Source organism: Heptranchias perlo, chromosome 1, assembly GCF_035084215.1.
Source record: "Heptranchias perlo isolate sHepPer1 chromosome 1, sHepPer1.hap1, whole genome shotgun sequence".
Lineage (NCBI taxonomy): Eukaryota > Metazoa > Chordata > Chondrichthyes > Hexanchiformes > Hexanchidae > Heptranchias > Heptranchias perlo.
This window is the reverse complement of record NC_090325.1, coordinates 165,411,723-165,438,988: the sequence shown is the minus strand read 5'-3', so window position 1 is coordinate 165,438,988 and position 27,266 is coordinate 165,411,723. Positions and strand designations below refer to the sequence as shown.

Genomic DNA, 27,266 nt, shown 5'->3' with positions numbered 1-27,266 from the left:
ATTTGCAATTCTCCAGTCCTCTGGCACCACCCCCGTATCTACGGATGTTTGGAAGATGATGGCCAGTACCTCCGCAATTTCCACCCTTACTTCCCTCAGCAACCTAGGATGCATCCCATCCGGACCGCGTGACTTATCATTTAGTACCTCGGCCATCCCCTCTGCCTCCATGAGTAGATCTCCTTTATGGTCCCTATTTGCCCCACCCCTCCTCTTACTACCTGTTTACTGTTTGCATGCCTGTAGAAGATTTTTGGATTCTCTTCTATGTTGGCTGCCAGTCTATTCTCATACTCTCTCTTTGCCCCTCATTTCCTTTTTCACTTCCCCTCTCAACTTTCTATATTCTGCCTGGTTCTCACTTGTGTTATCAACCTGACATCTGTCATACGCCCCTTTTTTCCATCTCATCTGTCTCTTTTGTCATCCAGGGAGCTCTGGCTTTAGTTGCCCTACCTGTCTGCCACGTGGGAATGTGCCTAGACTGTACCCGAACCATCTCCTCTTTAAAGGCCGCCCACTGTTCAATTACAGTTTTGCCTGCCAATCTTTGATTCCAATTTACATGGGCCAGATCTGTTTGCATCCCATTGAAATTGACCCTCCTCCAATTGAGTATTTTTACTTTAGAGTGGTCCATTTCCTTTTCCATAGCTATTCTAAACCTTATGACACTATGATCACTGACACTTGGTCCACCTCATTCCCGAGAACCAAGTCCAGCAATGCCTCCTTCCTCGTCTTGGTCCTTCTTAATAAATAGGTTTCTATAAATAAAAAATCTATTCTCATACTATCTCTTTGTGCCTCTTATTCCCTTCTTTAGATCTCCTCTGTACTTTTTGTATTCAGCCTGGTTCTCTACTCTAATATGCATTTGTCATAAGCCACCTTTTTTGTTTCATTTTAATCTCTGTATGTTTTGTCATTGAGAGATCTCTAACTTTGGCTGCCCTTCCTTTCCCCCTCGTAGGTATGTGTCTACCCTGTACTCAAACCAACTCCTCCTTGAAGGCCTCCCATTGTTCAATTATTGTTTTGCCTACCAATTTTTGATTTCAATCCACCTGGGCAAGATCCCTTTTTAACTCACTGAAATTACCCTTCCTCCAGTTAAGTATTTTCAAATTTGATTGGTACTTTTCCATAACCATTCTAAACCTAATGATACAATATACTCCACCTACCCCACTTCATTCCCCAGAACTAGATCCAGTACCATTTCCTTCCTCGTTGGGCTGGAAACACAATGTTCAGAAAGTTCTCTTGTACACATTTCAGGAATTCCTCCCCCTCTTTGCCCTTTACACTGTTACTTGCATAATATTTGTATTCATCAACTGATTGTGGGCAATGCCACTGGCAATTTACTGGTTTATTATAATGAGCTGACTTCACATAAAGGAAAATCAACGATCCGGAACAGCAGACAGGGGGATCCACGGTACAGCAACCGAAGAAGAAAGAGTCAAACTGGACTCCTCCGGAGGGTTGCTGCCCTAAGCTTGACATGTATGCTCAAGCTGTCAGGAAATGCGTCAATGCCAGATTCATCAGCCGCACTCACAAGACAGTCCAGAATGTCACCCGAGCACAATGCAACGCCATCAACGCTCTCAAGGCCAACCGCAACATCGTCATCAAACCAGCGGACAAAGGAGGAGCCATCGTCATACAGAACAGAACGGACTATTGCAAAGATGCATACCGACAACTGGACAACCAGGAACACTACAGACGGTTACCCGCAGATCCGACCAAAGAACACACCCACCAGCTCAACAAACTGATCAAGACCTTCGATCCAGACCTTCAAAACATCCTACGCGCTCTCATCCCACGTACTCCCCGCGTGGGAGACTTCTACTGCCTCCCAAAGATACACAAAGCCAACACACCCGGACGTCCTATCGTATCAGGCAACCCTATGTGAGAACCTCTCTGGATACGTCGAGGGCATCCTGAAACCCATCGTACAGGGAACCCCCAGCTTCTGTCGCGACACTACAGACTTCCTACAAAAGCTCAGTACCCACGGACCAGTTGAACCAGGAACACTTCTCACCACGATGGACGTCTCGGCACTCTACACCAGTATCCCCCACGATGACGGCATCGCCGCAACAGCATCAATACTCAACACCAACAACAGCCAATCTCCAGACGCCATCCTACAACTCATCTGCTTCATCCTGGATCACAATGTCTTCACCTTCGATAACCAGTTCTTTACCCAAACACACGGAACAGCCATGGGGACCAAATTCGCACCCCAATACGCCAACATTTTCATGCACAAGTTCGAGCGGGACTTCTTCACTGCACAGGACCTCCAACCAACGCTATACACCAGATACATCGACGACATTTTCTTCCTATGGACCCACGGCGAAGAATCACTAAAGGGACTACACGATAACATCAACAAGTTCCATCCCACCATCAAGCTCACCATGGACTACTCCTCAGAATCGATTTCTTTCTTGGACACACGAATCTCCATCAAAGACGGGCACCTCAGCACCTCGGACAACCTCACGATGCTCCACTTTTCCAGCTTCCACCCTAACCACGTCAAAGAGGCCATCCCCTATGGACAGGCCCTGCGAATACACAGGATCTGCTCAGACGAGGAGGAACGCGATGGACACCTACAGACGCTGAAAGACGCCCTCATAAGAACAGGATATGACGCTCGACTCGTCGATCGACAGTTCCGACGGGTCACAGCGAAAAATCGCATAGACCTCCTCAGAAGACTAACACGGGACGCAACCAACAGAGTATCCTTCGTCGTCCAGTACTTCCCCGGAGCGGAGAAACTACGCCATGTTCTCCGCAGCCTTCAACATGTCATCGATGACGACAAACACCTCGCTAAGGCCATCCCCACACCTCCGCCTTTAAACAGCCACCCAACCTCAAACAGACCATCGTTCGCAGCAAATTACCCAGCTTTCAGGAGAACAGCGTCCACGACACCACACAACCCTGCCACGGCAACCTCTGCAAGACATGCCAGATCATCAACACAGATACCACCATCACACGAGAGGACACCACCCACCAGGTACATGGTTCATACTCCTGTGACTCGGCCAACGTTGTCTACCTCATACGTTGCAGGAAAGGATGCCCCGGAGCATGGTACATTGGCGAGACCATGCAGACACTGCGACAACGGATGAACGGACACCGCGCAATAATCGCCAGACAGGAGGGTTCCCTCCCAGTCGGGGAACATTTCAGCAGTCAAGGACATTCAGCCACCGATCTTCGGGTAAGCGTACTCCAAGGCGGCCTTCGAGACACACGACAACGCAAAATCGTCGAGCAGAAATTGATAGCCAAGTTCCGCACACATGAGGACGGCCTCAACCAGGATCTTGGGTTCATGTCACGCTACACGTAACCCCACCAGCGAATAAAAGTTATCTGTTTTTAATTCAACGGGTCATTTTCTGTCTTTCTCTTCCTTTTGGATGTTTCTCCCTCTCTCTCTCTGTTTTGTGTTCTGGCCGTTTGTATATTCGGTGGTCCTGTAGGTAACACCTCTCTGTCTGAACACTTTGATTGCCTTGACAACGGGCAGTTGGAAAGATTATCTGTAATCACCAGGTATTGTTCTCTGAATATAAATGCGAAACGTTCAAGGATTTCCTGACATTCACCTGACGAAGGAGGAAGCCTCCGAAAGCTTGTGATTTTCAAATAAAATTGTTGGACTATAACCTGGTGTTGTAAGATTGTTTACATTTGTCAACCTCAGTCCATCACCGGCATCTCCACATCATCACATAAAGGAAGCAGGTCAACAGGAAGCACACAGGCATCCGCAGTACTCAAAGAATTACTATCATAGCACTGCTGTGGTCTGCATTATCTGCCTCTCTGAGCCTTGGTCCTTCTTAATAAATAGGTTTCTATAAATAAAAAAGAATACATTCTTTCTCCTGCACAATGTAGAAAAATGTCTGCTTTTCCAGATTTCAGGGGAAGGAGAGTAACTTTCTATATGAACACACCTTTTAGCATTTTTGCTATTTCAGATTTTTAATCAGATACAAATATACAAATATGTGTTAATTAAAGCAGTCCTTTTACTTGAGAGATACAAAATGACCCGTAATATATTAGCAAAATCTAGGCCAGTGCATCCCCAAAATACTCTTTAGTCATAACCTAGATGTGATATCAGCCATGTTTGCATTGACATCTATGTTTCTCAATTTGCACGATGCTTAAACAAAAGTTAACGGAATGGTGGTGATTATATGGTCTGGGAAGAATTACCTATAGCATCGAAACAATTAAAGTTAAATTTGGATATGTATAATTTTGCTTTATATTTATATATCTTACATGATTTCTGGTTAAATCTTTTCCATTTTCTGCTGGAAAGTACATTTGGGTTAGCTGTTCCCAGTCATTGTTTTATATCAAAAATTGACAGTAACACTTTGTTATTGCCAATATACCCTGAACGCAATGAATCAACATTTCTGATGTATGGCAATAAACAGTACAAAAAGGCCTTTGTTCCTATTACTGATAGAACAGCAAAGCCCTGTGTTTACCACCCTCCTTGCTAATATTTCAAACAACTGTTTTAATTATTGATATTTTTAGCATCAGGATGTAGGACAAAAGCCATACTTGTAACAAATAGGCCCATTGTCTTTTATGGTAATTTGTGACCTGGCTTATCTCAGATCTTGAGCCTAAAAAAAATGGCTGATCGGGAGTGAATTCTAGGTACATACGCAGTCATGGATTGGTTGGCATACCATATGCAGGAATGAGGTAGCCGTGAATACTTATGCAAGTCCGTGGCCAACAAAGGACCCATAAGAACCTATAATTCTTCTGCCAGACCTTCCATTGCTTGTAGGGTATTGATAAAGCTCTTTTTAACCTTGCTTGCATTTGTGATAACTGGTCAGCTGCTCACCAAGATAATCTGACTTCACAGGTGAAAAGCCTGATGATAATGAAAAACAATGAACGACCGATACCAGAAGGTAATGATCTGCATGTTCTGACATAAGAAAGTGGAATTTACAGGGACTTTAAAAGGGTAGTTAATAGGGATTTAAAAAAAGTAAACATGGAGCGACAATGCCTCGATTTTAAAGTTCTCATCCATGTTTTCAATCCCTCCATGGGCTCGCCCCTCCCTATCTCTGTAATCTCCTCCAGCCGTACAACCCTACGAGATATCTGTGCTCCTCCAATCTGGCCTCTTGTGCATCCCCAATTTTAATCGCTTCACCAATAGTGCCTTCAGCTGCCTAGGCCCCAAGCTCTGGAATTCCCTCCCTAAACCTCTCCGCTTCTCTACCTCTCTCTCCAAGCTTTTGGTCACCTATCCAAATATCTCTTTATATGACTCAATGTCAAATTTTGTTTGATAACGCTCCTGTGAAGCGCCTTGGGACGTTTTACTACATTAAAGGTGCTACATAAATGCAAATTGTTGTTGATTGTTGAGATAGTGAATTCCATATTTTAGAATCCCATAAGCTTTTTTTCTTTGCTAATTTCTCATCTTCACTCCCATTTTTCTCTCCTGAAGTCAAGGACCCATTCTTGCACATGGTTACATGAGCACTGGTTGCCCTTCAGTAGCCCACACAAGTGCCCAATTTTTATGTGTGATTTTAAACAGTAATTTTTGCCACACTATTCATCTGAGGGTAGACATCACAGCTGAGCTTCATGCTGTTCTCACCTGACGTCTATATGCAGACACAGACCCACATTTCAGCAGTGTCAGAAGCAAGAATCTCTTCCCTAACCTAAGAGTGTTGAATCCTACTGAGTATAACAGTACATCAATGTATACTGTTGCACATCAATATATACCATATATATCAGTGTGCATCATTATATATCAGTGTATATATTAGTGTATATTTATTTTAGGTCAAGAACATTTGAGACATTTCTGATTGACATAATAAAATGATATAACATGCAACTCTTTCTTTTTTTTATACAATGTTATCAATGCATATTAATGTATGTCATTGCATATCAGTGTATCTCAGTGCTGGTTTGTCCCTCCCTAGCCTAAGGATGTTGAACCAATTGTAGCATTTTATATCGGTGTATCATTGAATATTTGTGTATACTGGTGCATAGTATTCTGCTGCATTAGTAGTTATGAATTCTGGCCTGCCATAGATACCTTCTTGGATTTAGTGGTGTCAGTCGTTCCTGTCAACGGTCTGAGTGTCTTTACTTTTATAGCAGTTGACTCACACTGTCTTATATCTACTTGCATGATAGCATGACCCGGGATGAAGCAATAGCATCCCCTTGTAATTTGGACTGGATAATTGTGCCTTTTGCATGAATGCTGTTTAAATCTTTTCAGAAGTGAACTGAGTTACCACTAGATAAGCTGAGGCTTGATATGGTTTGTTAAGCTGCTTTATGACACATATATAGAGCTACAGTTACGATCAGATTTACTTAGTTCAAATGGAACAAATTATCTTCGCATAATGATACAAAATAAAGAACACACCACACTACCCCATGTCTGTGGGTCCTCTTACTAGACTTATACAAGCAGTAATCTAATCGTTCCTCCATTATTTCTGACTGTAAGTCTCCCTTAGCAAACTCCCTCAAAGTTTTTCTTTAACAAAACCTAATTGCCCATATGTGGGGCTTTGTTTCCCTCTTTCCTGTCTCCACAGGAAGTTGGGGCTTGGTTCTAAACCCCTCCTTCTGTCCAGGGGTTGGCCTGAAGAGCTGCTAATTAAACCTGCTACTGTGCCCACTCCCTTTGAAATTAGCTCAAAGTAAGCCCAACAGGAATGGACAATCCCATGATGTGAATGCTCCTACGATGTGGTAACAACTCCCCTTTTGTTTCTGATTGCCCTGCATATCTGTCTAGCTTTAATGCATATTCATAGAGTCATAGAGTCATAGAGTTATACAGCACGGATAGAGGCCCTTTGGCCCATCGTGTCCGCGCCGGCCATCAAGCCCTGTCTACTCTAATCCCATATTCCAGCAATATTTGGCCATTGCCTGCAGCTGGTGACCTCTCTTTTTACATCTGTGCAAATACACTTTCTTTTTAAAACCCAAGACTTAAAGGTAACTTCTTCCAAATCCTTTCACTTGTCTATCAAGGTACATTAGTGCAAGTTACGCTTTGATTTACAATGGTTTGCACTAACAAATAGTAACAAAGAGTGACTTTGTCCCTCCTTAGCCTAGGGATCTTGAACCAATTGTAGCATTATATGTCAAAGAGCAACAAATCAGTGCAAGGCATTCTATGTTACTACTTATTAGTTTAAACCATTGTATATCATAGCATATATAATTTATACATTTTTTAAAATTTCTGGTTTATAACTCCTTTAACTGTGTTGACTCATAAAGAGGACCATGTGGTGCAGTGCAGTAGGATCTGGATCTGAACTCAGCCCAGAGCATTAGGATGAAAGTCTCTTTTTGTTAGGTCTAAGGATCCCATGTAAAAGGAGTTTGGGCAATTTCAATGCAGTTCCTAGTGGGCATGAGTTCACAGCACAGTGTACCTAAACTTTGGCACAAATTGGCACTAAAATTCTAACTCACTCAGAGAGGCCATGAGGATAGCTGGTGTTGAAAATGGGAAAATTTACATTGTGCAGTGTAAGGAAGGAGGACTGCTGTTCTAAGTTTGGGATTAAAGCACTTTGTTGGGTAGAATAAAGGGAATTTTACTCTTCCTCTGGTACATACTATATTTGAACTGACTTGGAGATGCTTGATGCCACAAAGTGGAACATTGTTCCAATCGCCAATACAAAAACCCCTTAGCTTGATGAATGCAAAGTTCACCAACCAAAAAATAAAATACAATATGTCATGAAGTGAGTTTGAGCCCATTCCCTGACACAGCAAGTTTCTTGGTTACAAACTGGAAAAACAAATTCTGTGTAATTGAGCCATACAGAACAGAAGATTTGTTTCCCAATCTGTGATGTGTTAACTCAGCCAGGGCAGTAGTTGGGCACTACAATTAGCTTAGTGTCCCATGCCTAGGAAGGGAAGAATCAGTTAGGGTTCCTGCTCTTGATCGGGATCCAGTGAACCCTACTGGAAAGTACACGTGTGGATATTGGGTGAGGACAAGATCAGACTCGGCTGTTGGACTTTCTCTACGGTTGACCCACCAGCCAACACATTCTGTCCGGACTCAGACTATGGCCTTGAAGGACTGCTGGTGCTGATGGGGGGAATATTAACCCACCAGGACGGGCGTGAGAGGGGTGGAGGGGTGTTAAAAATTTAAAAGTGGGAAACCTGACCTCAACCTGCCCACTTTGGGTTTTAACCTGCTCTCCAGAAGTGGGTCCATCATTTAAGTATATTAATCATAGAAAGTTACGGCACAGGAGGAGGCCATTCGGCCCATCGTGTCCGTGCCGGCCAAAAAAGAGCTATCCAGCTTAATCCCACTTTCCAGCACTTAGTCTGTAGCCCTGTAGATTACATCCAAGTACTTTTTAAATGAGTTGAGGGTTTCTGCCTCTACCACCCTTTCAGGCAGTGAGTTCCAGACCCCACCACCCTCTGGGTGAAAAAATTTCTCCTCAGCTCCCCTCTAATCCTTCTACCAATTACTTTAAATCTACGTCCCCTGACCCCTCTGCTAAGGGAAATAGGTCCTTCCTATCCACTCTATCTCGTCCCGTCATAATTTTATATACCTCACTTAAATCTCCCCATCAGCCTCCTTTGTTCCAAAGAAAACAACCCCAGCCTATCCAATCTTTCCTCATAGCTAAAATTCTGCAGCCCTGGCAACATCCTCGTAAATCTCCTCTGCACCCACTCCAGTGCAATCACATCTTTCCTGTAATGTGGTGACCAGTACTCAAGCTGTGGCCTAGCCAATGTTTTATACAGTTCCAGCATAACCTCCCTGCTCTTATATTCTGTGCCTCAGCTAATAAAGGAAAGTATTCCATATGCCTTTTTAACCACCTTATCTACCTGTCCTACTACCTTCAGGGATCTGTGGACATGCACTCCGGGGTCCCATTGTTCCTCTACACCTCTCAGTATCCTCCCATTTATTGTGTACTCCCTTGCCTTGTTTGCCCTCCCCAAATGCATTGCCTCACACTTTTCTGGATTGAATTCCATTTGCACTTTTCTGCCCACCTGACCAGTCCATTGATATCTTCCAGCAGTCTACAGCTTTCCTCCTCACTGTCAACCACATGGCCAATTTTTGTATCAACTGCAAACTTCTTGATCAAGCCTCCCCACATTCAAGTCCAAATCATTAATATATACCACAAAAAGCAAGGGACCTAGTGCTGAGCCTTGCGGAACCCACTGGAAACAGCCTTCCAGTCGCAAAAACACCCCTCAACCATTACCCTTTGCTTCCTGCCACTGAGCCAATTTTGGATCCAACTTGCCACTTTCCCTTGGATCCTATGGGCTTTTACTTTTTTGACCAGTCTGCCATGTGGGGCCTTATCAAAAGCCGTGCTAAAATCCATGTAGACTACATCAAACACGTTACCCTCATCGACCCTCCTTGTTACCAACTCAAAAAATTCAATCAAGTTAGTCAGACACGACCTTCCCTTAACAAGTCCATGCTTGACTGTCCTTGATTAACCTGTGTCTTTCTAAATGACGATTTATGCTTTTCCTCAGAATCGATTCCAATAATTTGCCCACCACCGAAGTTAGACTGACTGGCCTATAATTACTTGGTCTATCTCTTTCTCCATTTTTAAACAACGGTACAATGTTAGCAGTCCTCCAATCCTCTGGCATCACGCCTGTAGCCAGGGAGCATTGGAAAATGATGTCAGAGCCTCCGCTATTTCCTCCCTTGCTTCTCTTAGTAGCCTGGGATACATTTCATCCGGGCCTGGCGATTTATCTACTTTCAAAGGTGCTAAACCCCTTAATACTTCCTCTCTCACTATGTTTATCCCATCCAATATTTCACACTCCTTCTCCTTAACTACAATTTCTGCATCGTCCCCCTCTTTTGTGAAGACAGACGCAAAGTATTCATTAAGAACCATACCCACATGTTCCGCCTCCACACATAGGTTACCTTTTTGGTCTCTAATAGGCCCTACTCTTTCCTTACTTATCCTCTTGCTCTTTATGTATTTATAAAACATTTTTGGGTTTTCCTTAATTTTACTTGCCAGTATTTTTTCGTGCCCTCTCTTTGCTTTCCTAATTTCCTTTTTCATTTCACCCCTGCACTTTTTATACTCCTCTAGGCTTTCTGTAGTATTGAGCTCTTGGTGTCTGACATAAGCGTCCCTTTGGTTGCCTTATCTTACCCTGTATGCTCCTTGTCATCCAGGGGGCTCTAGATTTGGCAGTCCCACCTTTTTTCTTTGTGGGAACGTGTTTACTCTGAACCCTTTGAATCTCCCCCTTGAATGCCTCCCACTGCTCTGACACTGATTTACCTTCAAGTAGCTGTTTCCAGTCCACTTTTGCTAAATCACTTCTCAGCTTAGTAAAATTGGCCTTTCCCCAATTTAGAACTTTTACTCCTGTTCTATCTCTGTCCTTTTCCATAACAATGCTAAATCTAACTGAATTATGATCACTACCACCAAAATGCTCTCCCACTGATACTCCTTCCACCTGCCCAGCTTCATTCCTTAAAACTAAATCAACAGCTGTCCCCCCTCTTGTTGGGCTAAAAAAGTTCTCCTGAATGCAATTCTGCGCCCTCTATACCTTTTGCACTGATTGTAGCCCAGTTAATATTAGGGTAGTTGAAATCCCCTGCTCTTACTGCCCTATTGTTTTTGCACTTCTCAGAAATTTGCCTTCATACTTGCTCTTCTATCTCCCTCTGACTGTTTGGGGGTCTATAGTACACTCCCAGCAGTGTGATTGCCCCTTTTTTGTTCTTTAGCTCAGCCCTTACGGCCTCATTCGATGATCCTTCAAACATATCATCCCTCCTCACAGCCGTAATTGTTTCTTTAACCAATATTGCTACCCACCGTCCTGTTATATCCCTCTCTCTATCTCGTCTGAAAACCTTGTAACCAGGAACGTTAAGCTGCCATTCCTGCCCCTGTTTAAGCTATGTTTCTGTAATAGCTAAATTTCTTCCATGTGTCTATCTGTGCCTTTAGCTCATCTGCCTTATTCAGTGCACCATCTCTCCAGCCACGCATTCATCTTCTCTATCCTCCTATTTCTATACTCACTAGCGCGTGGCACTGGGAGTGATCCGGAGATTATTACCCTTGAGCTCCTGCTTCTTAATCTCTTTCCTAACTCCGATGAGGCTGCGTGCTACAAATTTTAGCTTTGTTTTAAATTTAACAGCTGTGGGCCGGATTTCCCAGGACTCAGGGAACCCAACAGCTGAAGGGAGGCGTGAAAGGCAGGTTCCAATGGCTAAGTGCCTTTCCAGCACTGCTTGTGGGCCAGGATGAGCAGGAGTGCTTCGCCTGGCCCCTCAAGCCAACCTGTTTCCGATTCCACACGATCAAATCACTCCCCGGCAATTGAATCTCCGATGCTCAGTTTGGGTTCCGCCAGGACCACTCGGCTCCAGACCTCATTATAGCCTTGGTCCAAACTTGGACAAAGAGCTGAATTCCAGAGGTGAGGTGAGAGTGACTGCCCTTGACATCATGGCAGCATTTGACCGAGTGTTGCACCAAGGAGCCCAAGTAAAATTGAAGTCATAGAATCATAGAGTCATAGAGTTATACAGCACGGATAGAGGCCCTTCGGCCCATCGTGTCCACGCCGGCCATCAAGCCCAGTCTAATCTAATCCCATATTCCAGCATTTGGTCCGTAGCCTTGTATGCTATGGCATTTCAAGTGCTCATCCAAATGCTTCTTGAATGTTGTGAGGGTTCCTGCCTCCACAACCCTCTCAGGCAGTGAGTTCCAGACTCCAACCACCCTCTGGGTGAAAAAGTTCTTTCTCAAATCCCCTCTAAACCTCCCGCCTTTTACCTTGAATCTATGTCCCCTTGTTATAGAACCCTCAACGAAGGGAAAAAGCTCCTTAGTATCCATCCTATCTGTGCCCCTCATAATTTTGTACACCTCAATCATGTCCCCCCTCAGCCTCCTCTGCTCCAAGGAAAACAAACCCAATCTTCCCAGTCTCTCTTCATAGCTGAAGCGCTCCAGCCCTGGTAACATCCTGGTGAATCTCCTCTGCACCCTCTCCAAAGCGATTACATCCTTCCTGTAGTGCGGCGACCAGAACTGCACACAGTACTCCAGCTGTGGCCTAACCAGTGTTTTGTACAGCTCCATCATAACCTCCTTGCTCTTATATTCTATGCCTCGGCTAATAAAGGCAAGTATCCCATATGCCTTCTTTACCACCTTATCTACCTGTTCCGCCGCCTTCAGGGATCTGTGAACTTGCACACCAAGATCCCTCTGACCCTCTGTCTTGCCTCGGGTCCTCCCATTCATTGTGTAGTCCTTTGCCTTGTTAGTCCCTCCAAAGTGCATCACCTCGCACTTTTCCGGGTTAAATTCCATTTGCCACTGTTCCGCCCATCTGACCAACCCATCTATATCGTCCTGCAGACTGAGGCTATCCTCCTCGCTATTTACCACCCTACCAATTTTTGTATCATCAGCGAACTTACTGATCATACCTTTTACATTCATATCCAAGTCATTAATGTAGACCACAAACAGCAAGGGACCCAGCACCGATCCCTGTGGTACCCCACTGGCCACAGGCTTCCAGTCACAAAAACAACCTTCGACCATCACCCTCTGCCTTCTGCCACTAAGCCAGTTTTGTATCCAAAGTGCCAAGGCACCCTGGACTCCATGGGCTCGTACCTTCTTGACCAGTCTCCTGTGCGGGACTTTATCGAAGGCCTTACTGAAATCCATGTATACCACATCCACTGCGTTACCCTCATCCACACGCCTGGTCACCCCCTCAAAAAATTCAATCAAATTAGTCAGACATGATCTTCCCTTGACAAAGCCATGTTGACTATCCCTGATTAATCCTTGCTTCTCCAAGTGGAGACTAATTTTGTCCTTCAGAATTTTTTCCAATAATTTTCCTACCACTGATGTTAGGCTCACTGGCCTGTAGTTCCCCGGTTTTTCCCTACTCCCCTTCTTGAATAATGGTACTACATTAGCGGTTCTCCAGTCCTCTGGCACATCCCCAGTGGCCAGAGAGGTTCTGAATATATGTGTCAGAGCCCCCGCAATCTCCTCCTTTGCCTCACACAGTAGCCTGGGATACATTTCGTCCGGGCCTGGGGATTTATCCATTTTTAGGCCTGCTAAAACCGCCAATACCTCCTCCCGCTCGATGTTAATATGTTCGAGTATATCACAGTCCCCCTGTCGTATTTCTCTGTCTACGTCGTCCTTCTCCATAGTGAAAACAGATGCAAAAAATTCATTTAGAACCCCTCCTACATCTTCCGGCTCCACACACAGAATGCCATTTTTGTCCCTAATGGGCCCTATTTTTTCCCTTGTTATCCTCTTACCCTTAATATACTTATAAAACATCTTAGGATTTTCCTTTATTTTGCTCGCCAGAGTTTTTTCATGGCCCCTCCTTGATCTCCTAATTTCCTTTTTAAGTATCCCCCTGCACTTTTTGTACTCCTCTAGGGCTTCCTCCGTCCTTAGCCTTTTGTATCTGCCAAAAGCCCTCCTTTTTTTCCTAATCCATTCTCGTATATCCCCTGACATCCAAGGTTCCCTGGAGTTCTTGGAACCACCCTTGACCTTTACGGGAACATGTTGCCATTGTATGGTCTCAATCTCCCTTCTGAAAGACTCCCATTGCTCCGATGCGGATTTTCCTACAAGCAGCTGATCTCAGTCCATTTTGGCCAGATCCTGCCTTATCCTATTAAAATCGGCCTTCCCCCAATTTAGAACCTTTATTTCCGGCCCCTCCCTGTCCTTTTCCATGACCACCTTAAATCTCACTGAATTATGGTCACTGTCAATGGGAATCAGGGGGAAAACTCTCCAGTAGCTGGAGTCATACCCAGCACAAAGGAAGATGGTAGTGGTTGTTGGAGGCCAATCATCTCAGCCCCAGAACATTGCTGCAGGAGTTCCTCAGGGCAGTGTCCTAGGCCCAACCATCTTCAGCTGCTTCATCAGTGATCTTCCCTCCATCATAAGGTCAGAAATGGGGATGTTCGCTGATGATTGCACAGTGTTCAGTTCCATTTGCAACCCCTCAAATAATGAAGCAGTCCGAGCCCGTATGCAGCAAGACCTGGACAACATCCAGGCTTGGGCTATTAAGTGGCAAGTAACATTTGCGCCAGACAAGTGCCAGGCAATGACCATCTCCAACAGAAGAGAGTCTAAACACCTCCCCTTGACATTCAACGGCATTACCATCACCGAATCCCCCACCATCAACATCCTGGGGGTCACCATTGACCAGAAACTTAACTGGACCAGCCATATAAATACTGTGGCTACAAGAGCAGGTCAGAGGCTTGGTATTCTGCGGCGAGTGACTCACCTCCTGACTCCCCAAAGCCTTTCCACCATCTACAAGGCACAAGTCAGGAGTGTGATGGAATACTCTCCACTTGCCTGGATGAGTGCAGCTCCAACAACACTCAAGAAGCTTGACACCATCCAGGACAAAGCAGCCTGCTTGATTGGCACCCCATCCACCACCCTAAACATTCACTCCCTTCACCACCAGTGCACTGTGGCTGCAGTGTGTACCATCCACAGGATGCACTGCAGCAACTTGCCAAGGCTTCTTCGACAGCACCTCCCAAACCCGTGACCTCTACCACCTAGAAGGACAAGAGCAGCAGGCACATGGGAACACCACAACCTGCACGTTCCCCTCCAAATCACACATCATCCTGACTTGGAAATATATCGCTGTTCCTTCATCGTCGCTGGGTCAAAATCCTGAAACTCACTTCCTAACAGCACTGTGGGAGAACCTTCACCACACGGTCTGCAGCAGTTCAAGAAGGCGGCTCACCACCACCTTCTCAAGGGCAATTGGGATGGGCAATAAATGCTGGCCTCGCCAGCGACACCCACATCCCATGAACGAATAAAAAAAAAAATCAGCATCCCCTCCGATCTATCCACGGCACGTGATCTTCTCCGTGCCACCACCATCCCACCTCTCCCCCCCCCCCCCCCCGCCGATCTCTCTGGACCACCCCGCTCTATCCACGGCCCCCACACCCACCCTCCCCCCACCCACCCCGATGACCCCAAGCCAACAATCTCTCCTTCCCTCCTCTCTGTTCTCTGGCTGGTGCCACAGGCTTTCCCGCCCGACAGCCAGCCAGCCTCTCAATCTGGCTGGCTGCAGGCCGGGAAACAAAGTAAAAATTCGGCAGGCCCTCCTCGAAACCCCTATATCTGAGTTTCCTGGCCTCTTCACCTTCCCCCTGCTCTCTCCCCCACCTCCCCGTAAACATTGGCGCTGATATCCCAGCAAGAGTCAGTACCTTCATGAGAGGAGGAGAGAAAATTGGTAAAAAAACAAATTCTGTTTGTCACTTCTTTAACTGTTTTGGCTCTTAAACTTATCAAGAAAGGTTTTTCTTTGTCTTGTATTTAAGCAGTCGAAGTTCTGTACTGTACATTTGCTGTCAAAAAATTTATTTTAATCCAAAATAGTTTAGTTTTGAAAAAAAATCAACTTCCTTATCGTTCAGGGGGGAAATGCAGTGTCATATAAACTCGGAAGGTTTTAGCTTTAATCTCTGGTTGACGATAACTTGGCTGACCTCAGCCAGAGAAGTGGTATGGGCACTACAACTGACCTCAGCTTCTCGGACTAAGGCAGTAAAAGAAGCCAAGGTTCCTGCTCTGGATCAGATCTATCTGACGACCCCTGCTGGAAGGTACACGTGAATGTCTGATGAGGAGATAGGGTTTGACTTGGCTGTGATACCCTTGTGGTTAATTAGCCTGCTGATACTGTCTGTGCTCACACATGAAGAATGGCCAGCTGGGCAAAGTACTGGATGGTTGCTGGTGCCCATGGGACTACACCTTGGCATGAGTGAGCAATGTCAGGAGAGAAGCAAAGAAAAAAGGAGTGGGAAAATTACTCCCGGAGCAGTGAAGTGGCACAGCGGATGATACAAACTTGCACCTTTTGACCCATCCAGCATTAATAAAAAAAAAGGCTAAGTTGATAATAAGGTGTATAGCCAAAAATAATAATCGATCTTGAAAGTGGCCAAGTGCTTGAAATGCACTCAGACAATGAAGACGAGTTAGGTCCTGATGCAGCTACACAGAGTTATTGCAATTTGGCATGTTTACATCAACACATAGGTGTATAAATCAGTGTTATGTCTGTATGTGCATCTCTGAGGCAATGGTAATGATTAGGTACAGAACCACAGCCTTTATTCCACATTTAATGAGTTTTTGATTGGAAGGAGTTCAAAGCGGAGAGTGCTTGCTCACCTCACTTTGCAGGGGGAAGAAGTAGATTACAAATCACTCTGGGCCATATGTTCCAAAATCCTAGCGGCCAATTGAACTGGCAAAAGCTGAGAAATAGGCTATCTGCTGAACTCCTTGGCTATGGTACAGTGTGTGGCACAGAGGGGCCTGAAGATAATTTGCTTCAGGCAGAGGACAGGCATCTTCATACCACAAGAACTGCAGGAGATCACTAATCATTACATTGCCCCCATACTATACATTTAGAACATAACACTGATTTATACAGCTAATGTCTACATGAACATTCCAGATTACAAAGACTCTGTGTAGCTTCATTGGGATTTTTATAAATAAGTCTTCATCACCTGAGACCTTTCCAGGCACTTGGTCACTTTTGATATCATGAACACTTTGTTTTTCTTGGCTGTATACCTCACTATCAATGCTTAATTGGACCCTAGCCCTACTTCAATAGTGGATGAACATAAAAGCAGCTCACTGACTCTATATGAATTTTCATCTCTGCTGCTTTAAGGTTCTCCTCAGCCATATACAGCCAATGCAGCATATGCCCCTCCAATTTTAAGTGCTTTTAGCTCATTAGATGTGCGTGTGTGTGTTCGTGTGTGCGCGCGCGTGCGTGTTTGATCATATTAATTCTTCCTGAAAAATGTTCATAATACAGATCTGCTATGGTTACAACCCACATATCTCAAGTAAGTTTCAGTCTAAGTCATCAGCAACAATTTACATTTATTCAATGGGCCAGATTTTCCTGTGAAAATAACGGCGAGGCGATCAGGGCGCACCGTTATTTCTGTGCATCGTGTATAGCAACTTCTGGCGACCGCACATGCACAGTTAATCGCGGAAATCTAGAAGTTGCCGCCCTCCTCCATAAACTCCACGAATACGATATCTGGCTGGCTCCCCATTCCAATGAATGGAACAGCGTTAAGTTCCTGCGCTGCCCTGATGGATATGAACTAATTGTGCCAAAAAAAAGGTACATCAAGTCATTTCAAGTCTAAGCACATTTTTAACGGCATGGTAAGTCTTAATGACTGCCAAACCACTTCTCTGGCACTAAAAATTAACTTTTACTAGTGTGGCGTCTCATTCTTTCAGATTTTAATTGTTGTTGGACATTTAAAAAATTTAATTTTAATTTTTTAACCTTTTTCTTTCTGTCACTTTTATCTCTGTCTGTCTCTTAATTCAGTATTTCTTTCCCTCTCTTTATTTCCCTACTGTACCGGATTTTACTATTCTAACTTACACTTCCTGGTTTTGTGTAGCTTATTAACATGCTTCAATTTGATTGGTTATAGGGATACACAGCTTCTTGCCCCGTTCTCACAGGTCCCAGATGCCCTGTAGAGGGCGCCACGTTGGATTGAGCGTCCGACGAGAGGAACTTGCCCTGCAAAAGCCCATGAAAAGTCTATGGACAAGTGCAAGTCTAACAAATGGCGGGCACCGTTTGTTCACCGCTCATAGGAAAATCTGGCCAAATGCCTTTAATGTAGTAAAGGCAGTAATAGAAGAGTGATCAAAACCATGACCTAAAAAGGTAGGTTTTTAGGAAGCTTTTGAAATTAGAGAGAGAAAATAGCAGGTGGATAGGTTTTGGGAGGGAGTTCCAGAGAGTAAGGCTGAGATACCATTGACTGTGAAGCAAAGGGAAGTTGGGATTTACAGGAAGCTAGGCCAGGATCACTGAAAGGTACGAGTTGCATGTAGGACTGGAGACAGTTGCAGAAGTATGGAGGGATGAGATAATAGAAGATTTTGTAAACAAGGACAAGGATTTTTAATTCAGAGCTTTAGGGGACATGGAACCGATGGAAGTTAACGAGAGCAGGGTGGTTAAACTAAACAGGATGTGGCTGGAGAAGAGGTTTGTGGAGAATGCAGCTTAGAAGGCTAGGAAGGAGGGAGTTTGAGAAATTGAGTACAGAGATCATTTTTCGTTCTATGCATTTGATTCATTTATTATTAAATCCCAGGGCAGGAAATGCTTAGTTCACAGTATTCCAGTCCACAACTATATCATCACTTTTGATGAATTAATGCATTACACTTGAACAATCTTTTGCACACTGGAGTATTTATAAAATACTGACTTGTGCTTTTATTGCCTCAGGGATGGGGAGAATCTTCCCTCAGGATTTTTCCTGAAAGTTACTGTACAATTTCAGAAACATCAAACATCTGCATTTTATCAACCTGTAGGTACATGACTTGCACTATTTTTAATTTGCTATGTGGAAAAATTCAGCAAAATCAATTTTCAACTGTTGATTATGAAGGCATGTATGTGCACTTGGGAAACCCAACCATGATGTAAAAAATCATCTTTTTCCTCGAGGGGGTGAAGGTTCTATTTTTTACTGCTACTTTTTTTTTTAGGGGTTCTGTCTTTGACTCCCATTACATTTATATTATAAATGATTTCCTGGTCCTTTCCCTCTCCAATTATATAAATATAGGTTGCAACATTTTTCTTTATAAAAATTTTCCTTCCCCTCCCTTAAATTTTCTCCCCTCACACCACCCTCCCCCCCCCCACCAAATCCCAATTCATGCTGGCATATAATGAGAATTTGGTGAGAGTGGCAATTAGCTGTAGAGGGGGAGGGAGGTGCTAATTTTTTTTTTAAAAGCAAAAAAACACCAAAACAGACAGTGGCACTGAGCACCAGAGGAGGAGCCCGATATCAGTACAAAAGCGGGGGTGGAGCGGAGTCGAGAGAAGCGGTGCTGAGCCCCAGGGGAGGAGCCCTAGGCGAGGGGGCCATTCCCCGTTCACTAAGAACAGAGTGAGTGACATCACAGTGAATAGAGAGGAGGAGCTCTGAGAGACCCGGAATAAAAGGGCAGGTTAATCGGGGTAAGTAAACAGTAAGTAAGTTAATAAGAATCCATTATCTAAAGGGAGCTTAGAAAAGAAAGGTTTCTAAATATAATGGACGGGCAGCTGAGACCCATTGCAGGCAATTCCTGCGCCATGTGGGAACTTCAGGATGCTTCATGTGTCCTGGAGGGCCACATGTGCAGGAAATGCCTCCAGCTGCTCGAGTTCAAGCTGAGGGTTTCTGAGCTTAAGGGGCAGCTGGTGTCACTGCAGAGCATAAGGGAGGCTGAAGGTTTCCTGGATCGTATGTCCCAGGAGGTGGTCGTCCCGCAGCCACAGAGAGTTTTGGATAGCAAGTGGGCGGCCATCTGAAAAAGTAGGAAGAGGTAGGCAGTGCAGGAATCTTCTAGGTGTGAGGCACTCTCAAACCGGTATTCAGCACTGACTACCAGTGAGGGTGACGACACCTTGAAGGAGTGTAGTCCTGAGCATGGCACCATGGGGCAACGGACTGCACAGGGGGGCACAGTGAAGTGTAGAAATGCAGTAGTCATAGGTAATTTGATAGTCAGGGAGACAGACAGGCATTTCTGTGACCGTCGATGTGAGTCCTGCATGGTGTGTTGCCTCCCTGGTACCAGGGTAAAGGACATCACGGGGAGGGTGCAGAACATTCTACCAGGGGAGAAGGGGAACAGCCAGAAGTCATGGTCCATGTGGGGACCAACGACATAGGAAACAAAATGGATGAGGTCCTGCGGTCAGAGTTTCAAGAGCTAGGGAGGAAGTTAAAAAGCAGGATCTCAAAGGTAGTAATCTCTGGATTATTCCCAGTGCCACACGCTAGTGAGTACAGAAATAGGAAGATAAGGCAGGTTAATGCGTAGCTAGAGACATGGTGCAAGAGGGAGGGCTTCAGATTCTTGGGACATTGAGACCAATTCAGGGGCAGGAGGAACCTGTTCAAGATGGACGGGTTGCACCTTAACAGAGTTGGGACCAATGTCCTCGGGGGGAGGTTCACTAGTGATGTGGGGGGGGGGGGCGGTGGTTTTAAACTAATTTGGCAGGAAGATGGGCGCCATGATGTAGCATTAGAAAGGAGAAACAAGGTGCACAAAGGATTGGGAGAGACAGATAGCACTAGAGTAAGAAATAGTACAATATTAGGTGGGATCGGTCTAAGAAAGGTTTAGAGTGCATGTTTGTAAATGCACAAAGCGTGGTAAATAAAGTTGGTGAGCTGCAGGCGCAAATAGCCACATGGGAATATGATGTTGTGGCGATAACGGAGACCTGGCTCAAAAAAGGGCAGGATTGGATACTAAATATTCCTGGTTAAAAGGTTATCAGGAAAGATAGGGAAGGAAAAAAAGGGTGGGGTGGCAGTATTGATTAAAGAGAATATTGCAGTGCTGGAGAGAGAGGATGTCCTTGAGGGGTCAAGGACAGAATCCATTTGGTTAGAGTTAAGAAACAGTAGAGGCGCCATTACACTACTGGGTGTATTCTATAGGCCACCAACTAGTGGTAAGGATATAGAGGAGCAAATTTGCAGGGAAATTACAGAGAGGTGCAAGAACTATAGAGTAATGATAATGGGGGACTTCAACTATCCTAATGGAGGCTGGGATATTAATAGTGTAAAGGGCAAAGAGGGGGAGGAATTTCTGATGTATGTTCAGGAGAAGTTTCTTGATCAGTATGTTTCTGGCCCAATAAGGAAGGAGGCATTGCTGGATCTGGTTCTGGGGAATGAGGTGGGTCAAGTGGAGCAAGTGTCACTGGAGGAACATTTAGGGAACAGTGATCATAGTACCATAAGATTAGTTATAGAAAAGGGCAAAGAGCAAGCTAGAGTAAAAATACTTAATTGGAAGACGGCCAATTTCAGTGGGTTGAGAATGGATCTGGCCAGGGTAAATTGGAATCAAAGATTGGCAAACAAAACTGTAATCCAACAATGGGCGGCCTTTAAAGAGGAGATGATTCAAGTACAGTCTAGGCACATTCCCAAGATGGGGAAAGGTAGGGCAACCAAAGCCAGAGCTTCCTAGTTGACGAAAGAGATAAAGTAAGATGAAGCAGAAAAAGGGGGTGTATGACAGATGTCAGGTTGATAATACAAGTGAGAACCAAGCTGAATATAGAAAGTACAGAGGAGAAGTGAAAAAGGAAATAAGAGGGGCAAAGAGAGCGTATGAGAATAGATTGCCGGCAACATAAAAGGGAATTCAAAAGTCTTCTATCGGCATATAAATAGCAAATGGGTAGCAAGAGGTGTGGAACCAATTAGGGACCAAAAAGGAGATCCTTGTTGTGAGGCACAGGGCATGGCTGAGGTACTAAATGAGTACTTTGCATCTGTCTTTACCAAGGAAGAAGATGCTGCCAAAGTCACAATAAAAGAGGAGGTAGTTGAGATACTGCATGGGCTAAAAATTAAGAGGAGGTACTAGAAAAGCTGGCTGTACTTAAAGTAGATAAGTCACCCGGTCCAGGTGGGATGCATCTTGGTTGCTGAAGGCAGGGTGGAAAATGCAGAGGGGCTGGCCATAATCTTCCAATCCTCCTTAGATAAGGGGGTGGTGCCAGATGACTGGAGAATTGCAAATGTTACACCTTGTTCAAAAAAGGGTGTGAGGATAAACCCGGAAACTACAGGCCAGTTAGTCTAACCTCGTTGGTGGGGAAGCTTTTAGAAACGATAATCCGGGACAAAATTAATAGTCGCTTGTCAAGTGTGGATTAATAAAGGAAATCCAGCACAGACTTGTTAAAGGCAAATCGTGTTTAACTAACTTGATAGTGTTTTTTGATGAGGTAACAAAGAGGGTTGATGAGGGCAATCCGGTTGATGTTGTGTATGGACTTTCAAAAGGCACTTGATAAAGTGCCACATAATAGGCTTGTCAGCAGATTGGAAGCCCATGAAATAAAAGGGGCAGTGGCAGCATGGATATGAAATTGGCTAAGTGACAGGAAACAAGAGAGTAGTGGTAAATGGTTGTTTTTTGGACTGGAGGAAGGTATACAGTGGTGTTCCCCAGGGGTCAGTACTAGGACCACTGCTTTTTATGACATTTATTAATGATTTGGATTTGGGTGTACAGGTCACAATTTCAAAATTTGGAAGTGTAGTAAACAGTGAGGAGGATAGTAATAGATTTCAAGAGCGCAGAGACAGGCTGGTGGAATGGGCAGACACGTAGCAGATGAAATTTAATGCAGAGAAGTGCGAAGTGATACATTTTGGCAGGAAGAATGAGAAGAGGCAATATAAACTAGATGGTACAATTCTAAAGGGGTGCAGGAACAGAGAGACCTGGGAGTATATGTGCACAAATCTTGGTGGCAGGACAGGTTGAGAAAGTGGTCAAAAAAGCATACGGGATCTTGGGCTTTATAAATAGAGGCATAGAGTACAAAAGCAAGGAAGTTATGTTGAACCTTTATAAAACACTGGTTCGGCCACAACTGCAGTATTGTGTCCAATTCTGGGCACCGCACTTTAGGAAGGGCGTGATGCCTTAGAGAGGGTGCAGAAAAGATTTACTAGAATGGTTCCAGGGATGACGGACTTCAGTTACATGGATAGACTGGAGAAGCTGAGGTTGTTCTTCTGAGAGCAGAGAAGGTTAAGAGGAGATTTGATAGAAGTGTTCAAAATCATGAAGGGTTTAGATAAAGTAAATAAAGAGAAACTGTTCCCATTAGTGGAAGGGTCGAGAATCAGAGGTCACAGATTTAAGGTGATTGGCAAAAGAACCAAAGGTGACATGAGAAAAAGCTTTTTTATGCAGCGAGTAGTTATAATCTGGAATGTGCTGCCTGAAAAAGTAGTGGAAGCAGATTCAATCGTGGCTTTCAAAAAGGAATTGGATAAATACTTGAAGGGAAAAAACTTGCAGGGCTATGGGGAAAGAGTGGGGGAATGGGACTAACTGGATTGCTCTTACAAAGAACCAGCAGGGGCTCGATGGGCTGAATGGCCTCCATTTGTGCTGTAACCATTCTATGATTCTAAGGTCTCATGGTTCCCAGCAGTTGTTTAGTATATTGACCAAGTGGTCATTCCCATTGTATGAGGCTAAACAGCAAATGTTGGTAGGATATTTGATTTTGCAGGGATCAAAGTCAAGCTCCATCCTGTCCTCATCCGGTTACTGCATGCATTCTCCAGCTCAGGTGACTGAACAGCAATCATGAGTGGGAACCATGTCTGATTTTTGCCCTCAGGGATACTGAGGCTACACAGTTTTAGACCATAGGACCATAAGAGCTAGGAGCAGGAGTAGGCCATTCGGCCCCTCCTGCTCCGCCATTTAATGAGATCATGGCTGATCTGATTTTTACCTCAACTCCACTTTCCCGCCCTTTCCCCATGTCCATTGACTCCCTTGCTGATCAAAAATTTGTCTAACTCAGCCTTGAATGTATTTAATGACTCAACCTTCACAGCTTTTTGGGGTAAAGAATTCCAAATATTCATGGCCCTCTGGGAGAAGAAATTCCTCCTCATTTCCATCTTAAACAGGTGACCCCTTATTCTGAGACTATGCCCCCTAGTTTTAGATTCCACCATGAGGGGTAACATCCTCTCAGCATCTACCCTATCGAGTTCCCTCAGAATCTTGTATGTTTCAATAAGATCTCCTCTCATTCTTCTAAACTTCAATGAGTATAGACTCAACGTGTTCAATTTTTCCTCATAAGACAACCCTTCCTTACCCGGAATCAACCTAATGAACCTTCTCTGAACTGCCTCCAATGCAAGTATGTCCTTCCTTAAATAAGGGCACCAGAATGTACACAGTACTCCAGGTATGGTCTCACCAGCACCCTGTACAGTTGTAGCATGACTTCCCTGCATTTATACTCCATCCCCCTAGAAATAAAGGCCAATATTCCGTTTGCCTTCTGGATACACCTGCTTTTGTATTGTGTTAATACCCATGTTAGAGATGGCAGCTCCAGGTGCACAGGATGGGCATGGACGGCTGCAACACAAAGATTAACTTGTTGGGGTTGGCTGAGGCTGGTGGCCAGTAAGACCTAGGAAAAACATCTGCCATTTGGAGGTCCGTGTGGCTCAGTACCACACCAGAAGGTGCATTTTCTTTCCATTTCATAGAGCAGGACATTGAGCTCCACTCCAGGATCTAAGCACATAACATAGACTGGCACTTCAGTGCAGTCAAGGAAATACTGCCCGTCAGATGAGATGATAAACTAAGCCCAATTTGTTTGTTCAAGCGATTCAGGTAGACATCAAGGACCCCACTCAAAGAAGAACAAGTTCTCCTGGTGCCCTGGACAACATTCTTTCATCAACTAACATCAGCAGAACTAGAAAAAACAATATCTAGTAATTCACCTCATTAATGTTTATGAAACCTTGTTTTGTACAAAATGGCTGCCATGTTTGCCTACATTACAACAGTGACTGCACTTCAAAGTAATTTTTTCTATGTGAAGTGCCTTGGAACATTTCTGAGAGACATGATAAGGTGCTATATAAGTACAAGTTCTTCCTTTTCTAAATTAAAAAGATATTTCACTTTCTTTACCCTCTTGTTCATCCTGCAGCGTACACCTGTGAGAGCAACCTTAATAAGATACCTCTGCCAATGCTGCTATTGATAAGAGCTTACAACATGTCTGGTTTGACTTGTTTTCTGATTTTCCCTCCCTCCCTTTGGAGAAATGCCCAGACTTTACTTAGCCTGCCGTTCATGGTCCAGTGGAGATCAAGAACCCAAGATGGAAATTGGGCAAAAGCCTGTGGCCCACCATTCTGTATCATAACATGTTGACGCAATAATATGCTGTGCCATTATGCTAAGATAATGCAGTGTTTTTTTTTTACAAGACTCTCTCCTCCACAATGGTAGGTACTGAGCACTTGTCACATATACCGATCTTCATACATGTTTAATTATCTTAATTTAGTTAAGGCTACATAAGACTGATCTACCTCAGCTTGCTTTGGTATGAACTGAATGAACCAGTCTGCAGGTTATCAGTTTATACTTAAGACTGCTTTTCATTGGCCTTGTGCCACCAGTCACCGACATACAGGTTTTGCACAATGCAAACTTGCTGGATTTGCTAAGACCAGCCAACGAGGAAACCCATTCTCTTACCATTCTAAGGTCAAGATAAAAGCAGCTTAACTCTCTTTAGGTTTTTCCTAATTCTGTCATTAAAACATAAACACTGATGTAAACAAAATCTTGTAATGGTAAAACATCTGTGATTGGTGCTGTTACCTAATATTTTTCTCATACATGCTTTGAGCTTCATTTAGCAATATGCACACCTAATGCTATCAGCAAAGTTAAAAAAAAGATAAATATTATCACACACCATGTACATGGAACAACACCACAAGAGTCCACAGCTCAAGTGTAAAAATGAAACAAAAAAAATCAGAGGCTTCCCAATGGTGCAGTGGTTGATACAGAACTGAGCCATACACACCATGAAGGACTCAGGTTTGAACCACAGTGTGGTATGCGTTAGCTGATCTCAGCTGAGCTGGCAATAGAATCATTATAATCGGCCTTAGTACCCCTGAGCTAGAGAAGAAAAAAATCAATTAGCTCCTGATCACTATCCACTGCATGAACTTAAATGTTGGATGAGGACAGAATTGGGATAGGCTGAAATGCCTCCCACAGTGGAATAGCCTACAGGTACTTACTGAGCTTGAAGAAAGAATACTTGGGTAACCCTCGCTGAAGTGGCAACTATGGAATTGTACTGCAGCATACGACCTTTAGGGGAGAAGTGCAGAAAACTGAAGGAGCAAAAAAGAGAGTCAGGAAAGCTAGATGCAAAACTGTAGTATATTACTGTCAGCTGCCTTGCTATTTATGGATAGGATGTGCTACCTCTACACTTCGTCATCTTCCATCATGTAAAATCATTTTTCTCCTGTGCTACCTCATTTCAGAAAAGCCTAATCAAGTTGACATCTACTACTGCTGGTTATATTGGCCCTAAAAGAGTTCTTAAGCAAATTAAAAATATTGATTCCATTCCTGAAAGCCTTGGTTCCAATTTTCTGGAGGAAATTAAATCATGTATAAATCAACTGTCAGGCTCAAGCCTACCAGCAGTGAAATGTTTCATCCACTAAAGAAAAAGAGGAAGTCTCGGTTGCAGCGAGGACATGCCAAGAGAAATAAAGCTTTGCTTAAGCCAGAGATGAAAGCCACTTTAGATAATCAAAGGTTTAGCAAATGGGATAAAAAAGGAACCACATGCTAGCAGACAATTCACATCCAGGTTACAGCTACTGAAAGGAAGCAATCTCAACCATATACCAGAAGATAATTTTAAATATGGGTTTATTGAAATCTTTTTGATTTCTTTGCTATTGCACTTACTCCTTTTAAAATTGTATTTTCCAGAGTGTTTACAGCCAAATATATATTGCTAAACTATGCTTGTGAGATGTTTCTTAGGATGGTTGTATTTATGGTGGGAGCAATGTGGGTTTAAGGGTTTAAGTAATTTATTTGTTCTTGGTTTCTGGGTTTCAGTTGGGTTAGAAAATTGCCTGTTTGCTCCACAGATGCTGCCTAACTTGCTGAGTATTTCCAGGATTTTCTGCTTTTATATCAGATTTCCAGCATGCACAGCCTTTTACTTTTGTTTTGTGTTGCTGACCTTTCTTGTCTGGGTAAGTGACTATTGCTGGTTCACTTTCATGTCCTCGGAGCTGGTTTATGTGTTTGTGGTGGGGAGTAGTTTCTTCCAGGCCTTCACAATAGCCATCTTGATATAAGCATCTTTGGACAATGCCTTTTCCCAGCTCATGCACAAAGGAGAAAAAAAATCAAGAATTTTAATTATTATACATAGTATTTTACTTGATAAACAGGAGCACTGTATGGAATAAAAAAAATTAAAAATGAACCTTGGTATGTTGTGTGAACTTGTTGAAGAAGTTGTGA

The 27,266-nt window shown here is 43.9% G+C and overlaps 1 protein-coding gene across 7 annotated transcripts in view; it reads right to left on the bottom strand.

Annotated features, from left to right (window-relative positions):
- afg2a (AFG2 AAA ATPase homolog A) overlaps positions 1 to 27,266 on the bottom strand; it is a 553,942-nt gene that overhangs the window by 26,474 nt on the left and 500,202 nt on the right. For 3 of the 7 annotated variants that reach the window (XM_067993413.1, XM_067993433.1, XM_067993446.1), the window contains one exon: positions 26,980 to 27,124. The exons of 3 other annotated variants lie outside the window; for them this stretch is intronic. In XM_067993413.1, the coding sequence (XP_067849514.1) occupies positions 26,980 to 27,124 (145 nt within the window). Of the gene's footprint in view, positions 1 to 26,039; positions 26,105 to 26,979; positions 27,125 to 27,266 lie in introns of those variants that run through there. One more of the 7 variants, XM_067993422.1, reaches the window with a different exon arrangement.